Genomic DNA, 19,072 nt, shown 5'->3' with positions numbered 1-19,072 from the left:
GGGTTTGCGCACCCCAAACTCAAGGAGAGACTATGAATGATGGTGAGGGTAATACACCTAACTCTAGTCTTAAGATAAATGTCGATGAAGCTCCTGATAGACCCTTTGAGCATGAATTAACCGATGACTCTCATTGCTCACTCCCTCGACCATCGTCATCTCACCATGATCAGACCTCGTTAGGTTTTAATGTTCAGGATGATAGCTCCAGGAACAATTTTGGGGATGACACTATTTTGAGCTTTCCGATTTTTAACACTTGTGAGGAGGCAGTCTTAGATGCCATGTCAGAAAAGAATGGTGTTGTAACAAACTTTGAGGCTCCAGATGCCTTTAAGGATGTCGATAACATAGTAGTTGAAGAGAAAATGGATAGTTTGTCAGACCATTTACCTAAGGAAACCACGGACCTAGACTTGGTCCCTGAGCCGATTGCCTTACCTTTAGAGTCTGGTTCGACCTTCCACATGATCTTAGACTCGGTTGTTGACCCCTTTTGGGACGCTTCGGACGTCTTTCCTAGTATGTCTAGGGACTTAGTGGATGTTCTATCCACTAAGCTTGAGTTTGACTTTTTGCCTTCGACTGACCTTCCCTCACTTCGCCTATATGTCGATCCTTTTGACGACTTTTTAGTCGTCGGCCCTGGCATTCATGCTTACTTTGTGGACAGTGCATCCACAAAGTTTGGGGATGGCTTCTTTTCGCTTTTAGTCTCACATGCACTTCTTAGGATTGATATTCTTGTGAGACTATTAGCATTTATATATAGCTTTCTTTGGGTTGACCCCCAAATCTTCCGTCTTTTGTTATATGATCGTTAGGCCGACTAAGATGGGCCTTGATGTTTGTGGGTAACATCTCTGGAAACCCTCCGCGAGACATGACTCGTGCTCTTGTGTGAAAACAAGAGAATCAAAGGCTAATTGCATAGCTCGATGCAATCGTCTATACCCGCGTTAGTGGTAGACTTTATATGGTCATGTCTTCTTTTGTGCTTCATTCTCATTATATTTTTGGATATTTTAGGAGCATTTCTTATATGTTTTACTTCTAAGGCGTGGTTTGTTCCAAGTTTGGGGATGGCACGAGCTTAACATCAACTTGGAACCTCTTTATACATGAGCCTTGGTAGTATCATCTTTATCTCCCTCGGTTATGGTAATATCTCTCCACTCTTCTCTTTAAATTGATGTGCCTCTTTATCTTTTGGTGAGTGTATGCTTAGAACATTGAGGACAATGTTAGTTTTAAGTTTGGGGATGCGGGATATGACCATAACCAATGCATGACCATGGGTTTCAAAGACAAAAGGGTTCAAATTAGCCAAAATTTGAAATTTTTTTAACATTTTGAGTAGATTTGCATGTGATTGTAGTGATATTTTAGAATGTTGATGCATATGTATCGAGTTGTTGAGTTTTGTGATTGCTAATGGTCTTTGCATGAAAGTCGAGTCTTTGAGTGTTTGTGTTATACTATGGGAGTAACATCTTAGTGAAGAAGAAACATCTCTAAGAAACCTAGAGTAGTCATTAGTGGAGACTTAACATATGTGAGAGCTCAAAGCCTAAAATGTCCTTCGAGTGTACTCTTCCGCGCTAACTCCGAGTAGAATGAAGAGCTACTCAACCTCGTAACTATTAAAAGAGCTCATTTGATCTCGTGTGCTCAACTTTCTTAGCCACTAGGAGTGACATTAGGATAGCGAATTAACCTTGCCCTTGTAGTCCATGAAACCCGATAAGAATGCCAACTAGAGGGAGGCGGATACTCCATCACCATCCATCATCTTATATCCCAAGAATGAAGACATGAGAAGAAAAAAATGAAGAATGTCAAGAGCAAGTATGAAATGAAAAGTTGATTGCAAGAATAGAGTTATGTGTGTTGTATTTTGTTTTGGTTGATTGTATTTGTGTTATGAAAAAAAAAAGAAAAAAAAAAAAGAAAGAAGCAATAAGAATAATAGTGGTTCATGTTATGTTTGAGCATGTTAGCTTTTTTGTGTGAGTAATGTGATTGTATATATGTGTTTGTGTTCATGTTCATGAATAAGTATTCGAAGCAAGAAACAAATGTGGAAGTGCTTGAGAATTTCTATAATGAAGTAGTCGACATTCTCGGGAATCCACCATCATCATCCATTTCTAGTATCCGCTAACCTTTAGAAGGCATCTTTAGAGGGTAGAATGGGTGAGAAGGGCGAGTGAGCTTCCCCACTCTATATAGTGGCTAATTCCTTTTCGAAGATCATTCGTTCCAAAATGTTGTCCTCACCCCTTTTTATGTGTTGAGTCCATGTTAGTGATCACACTCACACATACGAGCGAACCATTCTTGAGTGATTTCATATTTGGAGTGTATGTCCGTGAGGCCGAAGTCGAGGCGAAATGTACTAACTTAGGAATCAAGGTTTTGTGGCTTCGGAACGTAGATGTTGCTCATTATGGTATGACACTAGCACTTTAGGGTAAGATCATTAGTGAAGGGGCCTTTAGCTTTTACAAGAGCTCATTTACTTGATTCATTATGTATTGACATGCTTAAACCCTTTACTATATGAACCATGTTTATCTATGATTTAGATTTTGGACCCTTGTGTATTTGAAACCACGATGTTTGTGGGAGTCATCTATGGAAACCCTCACGAGACGACACTCGTCCTCTAGGGGTAACCTAGAGGTTTAAAGGCTTGTTGCATACGCTAAATGCAACCGGGATGCCTCCGAAAGTGAGTTAGGCTTTTATTTTGTTTTATTTGCTCGAGGACTAGCAAAGTTTAAGTTTGGGGATGTTGATGTGACACGAAAATGTCACATTTAAGGAGCCTAACATAGACTAATTAGTCCTTTTCGAGTGTTATCAATAACATTTTATGTGTTTTCTTGTTTAGGTACCATATTTGGAATAAAGAACTCAATTCGGAATAAAGGGAGCGAATTATCATTATCATTTCATGTACCCAAAACGAGAGAAAAAGACTTCAAACAAATCAAATGAGAACAAGAGTCAAAGACGAGTCCAACGGTGAAAACGGAAGTCCATTCCGAGTTCGGACGGGGAAGTTGTGAAAGAAAGAAGTCGAGGTTCGGTCTTAAAACAAAGATTCTATGAAGGCACCCCCCTTGATTTCCAAGTGTAGATTAAAGCCTAAGTCTAAAACCCAAGAGCCTAGATATGAAGGAATAAAACCCAAGCCCAAAGAAGATGAAAGAAGGAAGAGATTTTGGAGGCACCCAATGGACTCAAGTTTGAGTCAAAGTCAAGGTTGACTAAGTCTAGGGTTTGAGTCAAATACACTATTCATCTTCTTCTTCATTCTATCAACTACACAACTTTGAAGTGAGAGAAAGAGGCAAGAGGCTAGGGTTTTTGTTCTTGGAGTTAGAGAGCTTGAAGGTTCGATAGAGAGAGAACAAGAGAGCAAGAAGAAGGAGGTTCCGACCAAAGAATAGGCCGGCCAGCTCACTAGGCCGGCCTAGCTTTGGCCGGCCGAGCAGCAGCTCGGGCTGCACACGAGCTGCTGCTCGGGAGAGCTGCACGGGAGCACGGGACAGTAGCCTTCACGGGACGCGCACAGAAGCTCCAGAACGAGCAAGGTCGCGGGCAGCAGCAGCACCCGCGGGACAGCAAGGGAGCAGCCCCGATTTCGCTCGGTTTGGACAGATCGTGCACGGGAAGCTTGCTAAGGACGCGGCTACAGCTCGGAATGCTTCGGTTGTGCACGGGACGCTCGGATCTGGCCGAGACTTGGATGGATTTACATGGTTTTTGGTTTTGGCCGAACCCTAGGTCTTTTCTTTGGCCGAATTTCTAAGGTGTTCCGGCAACTTTCTTGATTCAAAACCTTAGGGCTTTTACTCCCCATGTCTTGATCTATCTTCCCATGTAGTTTGATTTGATTTTGGGTGAAAAATCTTTAGAGAGAGAAAGCTTGGTGAAGCTTTAATGGTGGATGTTCTTGAGATGGAGAAGATGATGATGGGTGCTATGGGGAAATCTGATTTTTACTCGGGGACACCCAAAGTTCACTATTAAAGGGAAATCCAGAAAATTGCTACGGGGAGATCGACTATACGTAGAGACTCATTTTTCTCGACGAACCTAGCCTCGAGCCACATCGAAAAAGGGGGATTTCTCATCATCTTCTTTTCATTTATTACTTATTCACCATGTTAGCTAAATCAAGTGTGTCGATTATATGAGATGAAATGTGATGAATTTGTGATTATGTTTAATATGATTTGATGTTTTGATTATAATTGATGTTCATTCATTTCGATTATCGTTTTGATCGTATTTTCATGTGTCTTGTCATGCACTTCACATAGTTAGGCGACTAGACGACACTTTCGATGACTCGGGATTAACCGATTTAGACGTTTGTTTGACTAAGTATGATCTCCGGATATACGTAGTACTTAGAGACATCTACTTTAGGAGTCGAATATCGATTGTACCTCGACACATTAAATCGGACTACACATAGTCGTAGGTTTATCATTATGGATTCCCGGACTTCGACACCTCTCTCACTTATTTGTTGCCCGAATCGAGTCTTACTGTTTCCCGACTCTTGTTCCTTCGACTCTTCTCTCGAATCTCTCTCGCCCGTTTACTTTTATTGTTTAGTTTAGTTTATTTTACTTGTTTGCTTTATTCTCTTATCACCTTATTCGATCAAACCCCCATTTATCTTTGTTTCCTTTCCTTTTTAGTCTAAGTTAGCTAGTGATACCTAGACCGAGGGACAAGACCCTTCGATATCCAAATCACCTTCCTATCCTTGGATCGACTCCGGTTTTACCGGTTACTACTTGATACCTCCGCTTGGGTGTGCAACCTTTTCGGGTGCATCAGCCCTCTCGGTTATAGCCGAGACTAATACCTTTTCTTCCTCTCTCTCGGTTATCCGAGACAATCGTCTTCTTCATCTCCACTCGATCATACTCGAGTGTGTTCATCATTCAAAGGTTTAAACCTTTTCACATGGTATAAGAGCCTTCAAACTTTTTTTTTCTCTTGAATCATGACTACTCCCGAAACTTCGGAAACTTCTCAAATTCACACTAATCTCAATAGTGGGCCGTTTGATGTTCACCATTCAGATTCTCCTACTACTATTCTTATTACACCACTTCTAACGGGTGATAATTACTCCTCATGGTCTCGAGGTATGTCAAAAGCTTTAAGAGCTAAAGGCAAACTAGGTTTCGTAGACGGAAGCATCGATAAACCCACCGATCCTAATGAATTAGAACAATGGGGACGATGTAACGATCTCGTTTCTAGTTGGCTTATTAATTCGGTAGATCCACCTCTTCGATCATCTATATTATATGATGAGACGGCATCCGATATACGGAAGAATCTTTTTGATCGATTCCATCAAACCAATGCTCCTAAAATCTTTCAATTAAAGAGAGCATGGACATGATGTTTCCTCATGCTACAAATTACATGGGTATCCACCCAACTATGGTCAACGTGGAAGGAACCGTACACGACAAGATGCCGTGACTGCCTCCGTTATGGACAACAATGGTTCGGCCATGAACCATAACGGTTCGGGGGTGCCTGCAACGTCATCTTTTACTAATGAGCAATATCAAGGTATTTTAGCATTATTGGACCGAAATAGGCAACCAACCGACCACTCTAACGGCACCAACAAGGATCCCCTCATCAATCTCACAGGTAAGTACTCTTCTTCTTCTCATCCTCCATGGGTTATTGATTCGGGAGCCGCTAAACATATTTGTTCCAATCTTTCAAGATTCTCTTCTTATTCCCTTGCACCACCGGATTTATATGTCCGATTACCGGACAACTCCCGAGTCAAGGTTGATCATATTGGTACCATCTATTTTACGAATAGATTTTATTTAAAGGATGTTCTTCACATCCCTTCTTTTCAATTTAATCTCATATCTATATCTCAGATTTCTAAATCACTTCGTTGTACCGTCCTATTTGACCGTGATTTGTGTCTTTTTCAGGACCGAATAACGAAGACGGAGATTGGGCATGGTAGTCTTCATGACGACCTTTACTTCCTTCGCACGGAGCGTCCCATCCTTTCAGTTTCAAATCTAGTTCGAGATAATTCTAGTCATGAGTCTTTTGTTTTATGGCATTGCCGTCTTGGCCACCCATCTTTTTCACGTTTTCAATATTTTAATTCTAGACTTCCATGTATGAATTTTAATTTTTTATCGAATAAAGTACCGTGCGAATTATGTCCTCTTTCAAAACAAAGTCGCTTACCTTTTCCAAATAGTACTACTACTTCTTCACGTATTTTTGACATAGTACATATGGATTTATGGGGTCCCTTTCCGGTTCCCTCCACCTCCGGGTGTCGTTATTTTTTAACCCTTGTTGACGATTTTTCACGTTGTACTTGGATATTTCTCATGAGTTTCAAATCGGACTCAAACACGTTAATTATGAATTTCTCTAATTACGTCCACACACAATTCAATTGCAACATTAAGACAATTCGATCGGATAACGGATCCGAATTTATGAATAATTCTCTACAACGTTGGTTTCTTGAAAAAGGAATTTCCCACCAACGTAGTTGTACCTATACACCTCAACAAAACGGAGTTGTTGAGCGCAAACACCGTCACATTCTTGAAGTGGCACGATCTTTACGTCTTCAAGCTCATCTCCCTCTTTCCTTTTGGGGAGAATGCGTTCTAACCGCCGTCTATCTCATTAACAAGTTACCTACACCTATCCTTGATGGAAAATCACCTCATGAAGTCCTCATGGGTTCTCCTCCGAATCTTTCACACTTACGTGTATTCGGATGTCTTTGTTATGCCCGAATCCCTTTGGTCAAAACTAAGATGGATGCTCGTTCCTCCGCCGGTATCTTCCTTGGTTATCCAAATGGACAAAAGGGTTATCGAATTTATGATATCTCCACACGACGTATATATATTTCGCGTGATGTGACCTTTTTTGAAAACCGATTCCCGATGTCTTCCACACCGACGGTCAAACCCTCTAGCTCGCGTCCGGCACCCTTCATCTTCGTCGATGACGACGACACGTTCGTCTTTCCGGCAAACGATAAACTTCAATCCATCTCACCGCCGGACAACAGCAGATTCACTGATGAATCTGCTGTTGCTGTTCCCGCGAGTCTGGATCCAGGAACAGGGGTGCCTTCAGACACCCCTGGCGACCCGACTACAGGCCCTGTTCGCACAGGACCGTCTTCCCCATCAGAGGTGCCTTTAGCAGACCGTGATGGGGATCCCGGTTCTGGTGTGCCTCCAGACCAGTCCGCCCCACCACCGAGCAATGACTCCTCATTGCCGAACCCCTCATCCGACGACCGCAGCTCCGACTCTGTCGTTGCCGATTTCGGCCGACCAGTTCGGTCTCGCCGCCCACCTAGTCATCTTGATGACTATGTGTGTTCCAATACAAACACTATAAAATATCCTCTTGAAAACTATTTTTCCATAAATTCGTTTTCAAATTCTCATCAACAATTTCTCTCTTCGGTATTATCAACTACCAAACCAACCTCTTTTACTCAAGCAATGAAGTCCCCTCATTGGAAAGAGGCCATGGCCAAGGAAATCTCAGCCTTGAAAGAAAATAAAACCTGGACAATCACTGGTTTACCACCCGGCAAAAAGCCCATCGGTTGCAAATGGGTGTATAAAATTAAATTCAAATCCGATGGATCCATATAACGATATAAAGCCCGCTTAGTAGCCAAAGGCTACACCCAAATCGAAGGGTTGGATTATAATGACACTTTTGCTCCAGTTGCTAAATTAGTAACCGTTCGTGTTCTTCTTTCGCTTGCCGCCATTAAAGGTTGGAGTCTCCATCAATTGGATGTCAATAACGCCTTTCTTCAAGGCGACCTTAATGAAGAAGTTTACATGAAATTACCCCCTGGTTTTTCATCTCAGGGGGAGTCTAAAGTATGTCGTCTCCATAAATCTCTTTATGGTCTCAAACAGGCCTCCCGACAATGGTTTTCCAAATTTTCCTCCGTTCTCATCGAACGTGGTTTTTCTCAGTCTAAAAGTGACTATTCTCTTTTCACCTTTAGATCTCACTCCACTCAAATTTATGTCCTTGTCTACGTAGACGATATAATTATCACGGGAAATAATGATCATGCTATCTCCCAGTTAAAAATATTTCTGAATAAAGCTTTTTCACTAAAAGATCTGGGCCGTCTACAGTACTTCCTTGGTATCGAAGTATCTCGCTCATCACAAGGCATTTTCCTATGTCAAAGGAAATATGCTCTTGATATTTTGAAAGATTCTGGACTCACCGCTGCACGTCCTTCTGAGTTTCCCATGGAACAAAAACTCCGTCTCAGTCCCACCGACGGTACATCTTTACCAGATCCGTCAGTTTACCGTCGTCTCATAGGCAGATTACTTTACTTAAAGGTTACACGGTCGGGCATCACCTTCGCTGTAAACAACCTCAGTCAATTCATGCAAACACCTAGCCAAGTACACTTAGACGCAGCTCATCGCGTTCTACGATACTTGAAGGGTACTCTTGATAAAAGAGTCTTCTTATCCGCAGACAGCTCTCTCCATATTACAGGATACTGTGATTCAGATTGGGCTGGCTGCCCTTCAACCCGTAGATCCACTACTGGATACTTCACAATGTTAGGATCCAGCCCTCTCTCCTGGAAATCAAAAAAGCAACCCACAGTTGCCAAATCTTCGGCAGAAGCAGAATATCGAGCTTTAGCCATCCTCACATGCGAATTACAATGGCTCAAGTATTTACTACTTGATTTTGGAATCGACCACTCTGACCCGATGACAGTTTACTGTGACAATCGGGCCGCTCTCCACATTGCTGATAATCCTGTCTTCCACGAACGTACAAAACACATTGAGATAGATTGCCACATCGTTCGTGAAAAGATTAAAGACAACGCCATTGCCACACGCTTCACCAGTACAGAAAATCAGTTAGCGGATATCTTCACAAAGCCACTTGGGGCAGAACCGTTCAAGAACATAATTGGAAAGTTAGGCGTTACTTCCATTCCCGCTCTAACTTGAGGGGGAGTGTTGGAAGGTCCACTCCACTCGGCCAAACCGAGTGGACTTGGTCCAAATAGGAATCCTACTACAACTAGGATTCCTTAGATATTAGGATTATAGTTTAGATTAGTTTTGATATTTTAAAACTCTATCATGTAAACCTATATAAAGAGATCCATACATAATGTAATATACAAGTTGTAGTGTTAATAAACAAGGTATTTACCTATCTCTCTCTCTCTCTCTCACACGATCAACAAGCTCACCAATCTTCATCTCTCGGTTTTCACCCGAAGATCATCAACAACCATCCTCGGTTATAACCGAGAGCACCATTCTTCTTTCTCGGTTATACCCAAGTATACTCATCATCACTCTCGGCTTCACCCGAGAGTTGTCACATGCCCTCTCGGTTATAGCCGAGACTAATACCTTTTCTTCCTCTCTCTCGGTTATCCGAGACAATCGTCTTCTTCATCTCCACTCGATCATACTCGAGTGTGTTCATCATTCAAAGGTTTAAACCTTTTCACATAAATCAATAAAAACAACTCTCTTTCGCATGTTTTAGTTTTAAAATTCTCCAGATGCTAGAGATGAACAGATAAATCTTTACAAAAATGATGATGATGATTACAATTGAAGGAAGAGTTGATGAAGGCCAAAATGCGAGTTGGTGTTGCCCCTAGTAATAGTTGGAGTGCTCTTGCGTGTGACAATTTTATAGATGGATGAGTTCCAAAATATAGTACTATTTTCTTTGTAATCTTGAAAAGATCCTAATTATGCACCAAACATCTCCGGTTGAGGCCTCTCAAATCTATCCTCTCGATTGAGTTTAGAGTCAGAGCATAAGAGCAATCTCAATGCAGCGTTGAATTTTAGTAATTTTTAAGTGTTACATTAGATTGTTAGAGTTTATGATTGAAAATTCTATAAAATGCAAATTTCAATTGGATGATGTAGCAGTATTTAAATGGGTTATTTCCTAAATAGCCCCCAATTTTGTGACCAGCTTCCTGCCTAGCTCCCAACTTTATCAAAAATACCCAGATGGCCCCTTTTTTGAATTACCGTTATAACTCCGTTAACCAGTCATATTTTCTCTCTCCTCCATCTCATCATCTCTCTCTGCCACTTCTCGCCACTTCATCTTCTTCACCGGCGAAGGTCGCCGACCGACCAATTTTTCGGTCGGCGACCTTCAAACCCTAAAAAAAATTTCTTCTTCCTCTCTCCTGTTTTCTCTCTCTTCTTCTTTCTCTCTCTTCCCCTCTCTTCTCTCTCTCTCTATAATGGTCGGCGAAGGGTCCCCCCTTCGCCGGCCATTATAGAGAGATTGAGAAGAGAGAGAAAGAAAAAGAGAGAGAGAGGAAGAAGAAGAAGAGAAATATATATATATATATTAGGGTTTGAAGGTCGCCAGTCGGAAAATTGGTCGGCCAGCGACCTTCGTCGGTGAAGAAGATGAGGTGGCAGAGAGACATGATGAGATGGAGGAGAGAGAAAAATATCAGGGCTTTGCAATATTTGATTGATCACAATTCTGTATATTCCATTTACTATAGAGGTTCGCAGGGAATTCATTAAAGGAATGTTTCCAATAAATATGGGTTGTTCTTGTATATCCCCACCGGATGACTGGTTAATGGAGTTATAACGGTAATTCAAAAAGGGGGCCATCTGAGAATTCTTGATAAAGTAGGGGCCTAGGCAGGCTGGTCACAAAGTTGGGGGTCATTTGAGAAATAACCCTATTTAAATAAAGATATCTCAAGAAGACACTTGAGATATGTTTAATTGTCTGCTTAGCTCATCACTTTTAATATCTAAACAAATAAAAAATCAAGTTCTGGTGTATCTTCAGAACAATTAATTATTCTTTTTTTAAAAATAACCATATCATATAAAGTAAATAAAACTGTTTCAGAATTTTGTACTAGAGACAAAAAAAATTTAGGGTCTCATTTTGAAATACTCTAAATGACACGTAAGATTATTTGAGTTTTTAGACAAGAAAAACTTTCCCCAAAGCAACAGTCAATTTAGATCTCAAAATGATGTGACATCTTTTAATGTTGAGATATATCAAAAGAAACCTAATATCTGAGTTTTTTGTCTTGGTCACCCAGCCTTATCTTTTAATTTTTCTTCATAATTAATTTATTTTTATTGAATCAATTAATGACATATATATCGAGTAGAGTTCTTTTTCAAATATCCATTGGAGACACACAAGCTTAAAGACACTCAATTTTGCAACGTAGGAAGGAAAATCTCAATTGAGACTTGATATATAGGACTAATTGAGTTTTTTAGTGTTTTTTGCCGCTGATTTTAGGGGAAATAAAAAAATCATCCGGAGAAAAATGCGGAAACCCCAAAAGACATAAACCAAACATACCTTTAAAGTCGAGGGCACTAAGTCGCGAGCCGGAGTTAACTGGCGACGACTGACGACTTCGTTCTCTCCTTCCTGTCTCTCTCTCTTCTCTCTCTCTCTCTCTCTCTCTCTCTCTCTCTCCTCTCTATCTTCTCTCTCTCCCTTTCTTCTCTCTATCTCTATCTCTCTCTATCTTCTCTCTCCCTTCTCTCACTGAATATTCAAAGTTTCTTAAGTTTTGCATTAGATTTTTGCAATAAAAAAAATTTGCATTATAAATACTTCTAGTTGGGAATGAAAATCTTGATTGAAACTCGACCCACAGTTTCTACTTTAGTTTGGCACTAGAGATGCTCTTACCTTATATAGTCGGGGCTCGGGAGTCATGATAGATATTAAGAGCATCTCCAATGGAAAATTCAAAAAAATCTCTATTTGTCCTATGTGTGAAGCTCCAATTGAGTTTCTCACTCCTATGTGGTGGAAATAGAGATCTTCAACTCTTTTAGAGCATCTCCAATGCAAAACTCAAAAAAAAATCTCTATTCATCTTATGTGTCAAGTTTCAACTGAGATTCTCACTCCTAGGTGGCGAAAATAGAGATCCTCAATTTTTTTGTGTCTCCAATGCAAAACTCTAAACTTATCTTATTTACTTATGTGGCATAGTTATTTTTGTAAATAAATAATTAGTAATTTTAGATAATATAGAATACTCGATTTCTATTGGTTGAAAATCAAATATTGATGAGTTGGACAAATAGAGATATCTCAAGAGGACACTCTGATTGAAAACACTCTAGAATCAGTGTCCTCTTGAGATATCTCTATTCCACCCTTGACACGTCATATTAGAGATCCAAATAGAGTGTTGCATTGGAGAGAGTTTTTAAGAAGAAACTCTAAAAATCATATGTGGCACTCAGAGTTTCTAAGATTGAGTGTTGCATTGGAGATGCTCTTAGGTCTCCAATGCAGAACTCTAAAAGACTGATTGTTACTGAAATCTAAGGTAATCTGGTGATAATATATGCATCCTTCCATAAAAGAGACCAGGATTTGAATCTTCCAGTTTAAAAAATAAATCATATTCCATTGGTCTGAAAACTTGGTAACCAGTAGTTGGGACAAGTAGGGCCTGAACCGAATTACAAATACTGGTAGGACCATAGCCAATTGAATAACAAATTGGGTCCATGGGTTTTAAGTCCAAAATAAAGTTCAAAAAAAGTTTAAGGTCCAATCTTCCTAGAAAATAGGTTTTTAGTCCTTTTCGTTTTGGAAGAAACATTGTTGATAAATAACGTGTTATGTATGACACATATAAAAAAAATGAAATAAAGTATGGAAAACATGAAATAAAGTATGAAACTTTGACAATAAATAACAGGTAATTTATGAAACAAAACAAGAATTTTTAAACAGAAAAATACTGTAACTTTGAAGTCTAGACATACTTTAACTAATTTGGACTAAATATCCATTATAATTATTATTTTGGCTTAAAATCCTATATTAATATTAAGGGGGACTAAATGTGTGTTTAGGGGTAGATTTTTTGGACTAGGAACCCAAAAATTCTAACAAATTCCACTTGAGAATCAAATAAAAGATAAAGGCTTGGAGCAACCAAAAAGGACAGATAACATAAAGGAATTAGAGACGTTAAAGATCAGGACTCCATTATCTGACTATGTTAGTTAAGTTATACAAATAAAACTTCAGTATCAGACAAAATGGAAGGAAAATAATTGATGAGGTTATTAAGAAAAGAGACATGCTTCCTTGCTGATACGAAACCAGTCTCAAAACATCGAAAATGAGCTTATAACCTAATCGATATACAATAAGATCAAATCCCTATAATCTAAAACAACTTACAATCGTAAAGCATGAGAAATCAGCACCTTGAATCCTAAATGACAGCATTAACTCGATTAAAGTCAGTCTCGCTCTGGTGCATTTCCAGAATCTTTTCTAGAACTCAAGTTTCCTGACCACATTCTATCTGAATTGCTAAGAGTCAGTTTCTCTAATTTCGCATTCTGTGAATCTAAATTCTTGTTCTTTTTAAGGGAAGGATTAGTCCTTTTGGGACTTTCGGATACTGGTGAAGCAGAAAAGAAGCTTGGTGTTGCAAATGGGGAAGCATATGGAGTGGTTTGAATTGAAAATGGACTCGGTGAAATTGGTTTTTGTATCGGTAGACCACTCATACCTCCTCTGCCGAAAACAGAGATAGGCTCCATTGCTGCACACTCCCTTGTTGTATCATCCACGTAAAGGAGATCGTCGATCCTTGCCATTATATTGAACGCCAAACTTTCCATCACCCTTGAATAACTTTCGAGGATCGATTGACCCACATCCTGCAAAACAATAGAAGAGAAAGTAAATTAGCATTTCCTATCCTTCTCCGAACAAAGAATTAAGATTTAAGAAGAATTATCAGTACCTTGTTGTATTGAATTTTGTTCATGTCCAACAAGGTCTGAGGAAGGCCGGGATATCGAAGTCTTAAAGTCTGCAACAATGTCTGAGCTCTTTGTGCAAGAAGTTGATTTTTGCCCATGTGGGAAACAAGGCCCTTAACCTTACCACCCCATGATGATCGACTAGCATTTTGGTGATCAGACTGTTTTTTCCGTTCTTTCTGCCTCCAAATGAGCACAGCTGCTTCAACCCTGTTTGCTATTTCCAGAGTTTGGAGTTCTGATGACAGGTCCAACGAATCAAGGAGTGATTCTGGCGAGAATCTGTGGGCGGTAATGCAGCGATATAGGACCTCACCTAAGCAATCTTTTCCATTCTGTGAAATCAGTAGAAACCAAAAACAAAATTGGCATGTTGAAATGAGATTAAATGTTGAAACAACTAATTTAATCACCTACGAACGAGAAAGATTTGGTAAGGGAGAAACTAATAAGCTATTGAAAGTCAACTAGACGAAGGCATGCTACTATTCCATAGACAACATCCCTGGACAGTGGACATCATTAACAGAACTTACATCCACGAATACCATTTAAATGGTCATGACATAGCGAAACCGATAATCTTATACCCTCTACCAATTTCCTGTATACTATCTGTTTATCTATCACGTCATTTACTAGGAAATTCTACTAAAATTGTTTTGAGCACTAACATGAGATGGATCCATCAAAAGATCAAATCCAGATATGGAAACAAAAATCTTAAGGAGTGACAACCAACATGTGCAAATCAACAGTAAAGCGAAAGATCTGAGCATTGAAACAAAATCAAAAGGGAAACAGTTGGATCAAGAATATTTGCAAGAAGCAGATTGGATAAGGCCAAACATCAAAATGTTGGCTAACTACCCAGCCAACGAAGTCTTGAAAGACTCCAAATACAAAACCTTCTAATGAAGAGAGGAGCTGTATTATAAGATGTATATGTGGTACTTAGTATGAATGAAAGATCAGAACAACTATCGCAAATTTGTTTGAGTATATAGATAGTTTGTAAACGGTCGAGGTTTAACGGAGAATCTGAAATGCAACAAAACGGTAAAGCAATTTATCTAAAGGAATGTCCATGAACTTAAAATTGTGGTGATTAATCTATTAGAAATGAAAGATTATTCAACTTGGTATCAGAGGCTAATTGTACGCCGTATAATGGTGTATTACTACACAAAATCCAAGGTAAGAAACAGTTCAATCAATGTAACAGACTAACGGAGTATCCATACCTTGGGTAAGCTTTCCAAATATGCACTTGGGATCTCCATTTCAGCAAGTACACCACTATTAATTGCCATAGCTGCCTTGAGGATCTGATTTGTGCACTCTCTACATTGTACCAATCTCTTTCTTGCAACTTCCGATAACCCTTGTGGAGGAACCCTTGGACAGGGGAGCCACCATTTCTCTTCTTGTCTCACCGAACGCCTCCCGACTAATGAGGGCGACATATTTACATCGCTATTATTCGTATCAGTCAGAAGTATCCCTCGATCATAACAGAATTCAGTGTCACGAAATCCATCAAGCATGCTAAGTAACATAGCATCAAGCTTCTTTAGGGCAGGGAGGTTAACGTATAGGTCTGATCTAGGGCGAGTAACCATCACCTCAAACGTTCCACCGCCAGGAAATTCTTGAATTGATGGAATAAGCTCTACAATTGAATCACTCACACATAAAAGCCACTCCATCTCTCTACACCACATTGATTTCTTCTGTGGCGCCAATGGTTCTAATCTCCATAGCTCCCCAAACACAGTAGCTGCCATTTTTACTCAAAAAATAAATATTCTACAAAATTTCATGAAACCCTAACAGAAATTAAAAGCTAACTAGTAGCAGCTGCCATTTTGACTCCAAGAATTGATTAAACAAACAAAATTTAACAAACTCAAGAGAAATTGAACAGATAATTGACAAAAAAACACATCAAACAGAAGAGATCTTGAAGGAAATCAAAGTAAAAGAACTAACCAGAGAGATTAGTAATGGCATTAGAAATAGCAAGAGCCGTACAAACTCCCTTTCCTCCACCAGACATGTCTTCTCCGAGTAGAAGTTTTGCAAATCTCTCCTTCATCATCTCCATTTCTGCAACAAATGAAACAAAATTCACAGAAATTGATAATGAGTGCTAAAATCAGCTTATGAAAGAGTAAAGATAGACTCACGAAGCAGAAATCTGATTCAAAGTCTCATTAAACCTAAATTAAATTTCTAAAATAAGAAAGAAAAATTGACTACTTACCAGATAAATTAGTCTCACTACGTTTTTCCGATTTCTCCTCCCAACCGACCACATCTTTTCCACCAATTACCGGCAACATAATCGGAGGAACCACCGGAAAACCAGTAATCCGAGTTACAGGACGAGATGTTAGTGGTGATGAAGCTAAAGAACTTGAAGCACCTTCACCATCGTAACGATTACATGAAAAACTACTTGAACTTTCTGATTCACTTACATCTGCACTTAAGCTATAATCACCAAATCTTTCACTATGAAAACCATCTTCCGATGAAATACTCGCCATTGTTGAACTTTGTCGCTCACTATTAAGCTCTCAAAATAAAATTCAACAACACAATCGGAATCGTAATCGGAATCTTCAACCGTTCATTTCCTCCGGCAATTAAAAAAACTTTACTCTCTGATCGAAGCGTTGTTGTGCTTTGTGGTGATGAGTGCAGCTAAAAGCAATTTCTCTCGATATTGTTTTTCTCTCGTTCTTTCACTTTCTCTCTCTAGGAATATTATCTTCTTGTGTTTCTCTCTCTACTTTTTCTCTCTTCACTCTGTGAATAAGTCTCTCACTGTAGTAACTCTTGGATATTAAAGAAAAAGATGAGACGCCGTTTCTAGTTTCTTTATCTTTACGTAACGGGCAGCCCAGACAAGTTCTTTTTCACTGTCTATCCAGTCATTAGTCCACGTCATACGCCACCTTTATTAATGCTGACGTAGTTAGACCGTTACGGATTCCAAAGAGACATTTCGAGGGATCCGTACCGTTAATTTGGAAAGTAACGGAGGGAATTAAACCAAAATGGCGGTGAAAAAGGATATAAAATGACTATTTTGACCCCTGACTTTTAGCTGAATTGCGTTAATTCAGTCTTACTAGTAATTCTTTACTTTTCCTTTTTGAAGAAGATGCCTTCTTCCCCAATAAGGGAAACCTCAAATTTAATATTTTAATACTTGTCAGAATTTATTGGCTAGAGAGAATCTGAGTACATGGAGAAAATTTGTTTGGTGAATTGAATTGATTGTTTGTTTTGTTGTTGGGTTTGGAAGGAGGTGAGAAAGAATAACAGATGTGGATTTGATCTAACTATCTAAGATGAGAGGAAGATTTGAACAACAAGAAAATAGGAAGATGATTAGTTGGTGAAGGAAGGGTTTTGATTTTGAGATGGGAAGTTTAGGTATAGTTGCACACGTGCAGGAAATAGGTGTGAGTTTGTATTGGACATAGTTAAGCTAAAGAAGTAAACTATATTATCCATTGTCAGGTATTAGGGGCACTGCAACAAAAAAAAGGTATACGGGGGCATAACCAGTGCCACATGATGGACTAGACGCACAACAAACCTAAATGGATGATGGACTAGACGCACAACAAACCTAAATGGATTTAGGGAAGTTTTAAAGGCGCCCACGTGAGTGTAAAATACGCCTTCTCCGCTCACAAAATCACTCTAAATTTTGCTCTGAAAGAGGCTCCTTTAGGCTGTAATATTTATAGGTGGCGTGTTTTATAGAGGGTGCCATTAAAATTACCATTGGATTTACAGAGACACAGGTTACTCGTACACACACTTAGCCTCAGGGACGGATCTACATGCAGGCCAAAGGGGGCCATGGCCCCCCTTGACTTGCCGTAAATTGTTTTAGAAATGCTGATTGCTTTCTGATTTATCGCATAAATAAAGTTCGAGTCATACATAGAACATATATTTAGTGTGGGTGAGATGGTAGAGGTCAGAGTTTTGGACGTGAGAGACCTGGGTTCGAGCACATAGACTTAGATTTTTCACTTTTTTTTTAGTTCGGCCCCCCTTGACTACAACTCCTAGTTCCGTCCCTGCTTAGCCTTGTTCTCAAATTTCGCCAACCGGTTTACTTTTGCCTTCTTTTGTAAGGTCGCCAAGTTGACGACTACCACAGTTATCTTTCTCGCTGAAATATCAAGAATTCATTCGACCTCTCTCTCTCTCTTAATAGTTCTCACTCTTCTTCTCTGTTCAACTACACACGGAATACATAATGCAATACACATGACACATAACACATTTCAATTAAGTCATTTAATGTCAAATATTGATAATGCTTTTAGGATTAACCCATTTGTCAAAGAACGTTGGAGTGTAAGAGTATTGGAGAGAATAAGAGAGTTATATTAGAGACCTAGATTGGAAGACTATCATACCAAATAACTAAACAATACAACTTTACAGATTTGTATTTTTTATGTTTCAAATTGGAAGATTTCTATTTTGTCTCATATGAATGAGAATCTGGATTGAAAGTCGACGCGTAGGACTAATGGATTTTCTATTATTTTTACATAGGAGATGTTCCAATACATTTGTCATTCGTGACGGTGTCAGATAGTTTATTACGTTTCCTATGTATGACCAACGATAGAATCGTACGTTGGGTAGGAATCAGGCTGGTACAAGCATCCGCTGGTAACGCAGTCAATGGGTTGGGAGAGGCAGATATTTTTTGTCTTTTGCTATTGGGTTACTTTTTTGGGGAGATTTTATAGGCAATCTCCAAAATTGTTAAAGGCAATATCGCAAAAGGCAACTCCTAGTTTGGTTAAAGGTAATGTGTGATTAGGAGGCAATGTCTAAATCAGAATTTGACCTAACGACGTCAATTCTCGGTCGACGATTTTTGCCGAAGAATAAAGGAGATGGAATTGCCTCTAACCAAAATTGATCAACTTGTTTGGACAAAGTGTTGGAAAAAATACATTACCTTTAACAAAATAATACATTACCTTCATTATTTCTTTTTCTTTTTCTTTTTTTTGTTGAAAGTTCTATTGGGTTACCTGGACGGAGTCGTGCAAACTTCATAAAAAAATTTCATGCCTAATATCTACCAACCCACCAAGACATTCAAG

General features: G+C 39.3%; 1 protein-coding gene across 1 annotated transcript; it reads right to left on the bottom strand.

The window, feature by feature from the left end:
* Positions 1-13,098: 13,098 nt before the first annotated feature.
* LOC147565807 (rop guanine nucleotide exchange factor 1-like) lies at positions 13,099-17,411 on the bottom strand. Its single transcript, XM_086652294.1, has 5 exons — positions 16,183-17,411; positions 15,909-16,025; positions 15,161-15,696; positions 13,898-14,251; positions 13,099-13,811 (listed from the first exon to the last, which is right to left on the bottom strand). The coding sequence occupies exons 1-5, from the start codon at positions 16,466-16,468 to the stop codon at positions 13,386-13,388; spliced, it is 1,719 nt and encodes a 572-aa protein (XP_086508420.1). The 5' UTR covers positions 16,469-17,411; the 3' UTR covers positions 13,099-13,385.
* Positions 17,412-19,072: the final 1,661 nt, after the last annotated feature.

Source organism: Eschscholzia californica, unplaced genomic scaffold (assembly GCF_041429995.1).
Source record: "Eschscholzia californica isolate CP2 unplaced genomic scaffold, dmEscCali1.0.p SCAF_1, whole genome shotgun sequence".
NCBI classification, from domain to species: Eukaryota; Viridiplantae; Streptophyta; class Magnoliopsida; order Ranunculales; family Papaveraceae; genus Eschscholzia; species Eschscholzia californica.
The sequence above is the reverse complement of the archived record's forward strand: the minus strand, read 5'-3'. Positions and strand labels throughout refer to the sequence as shown.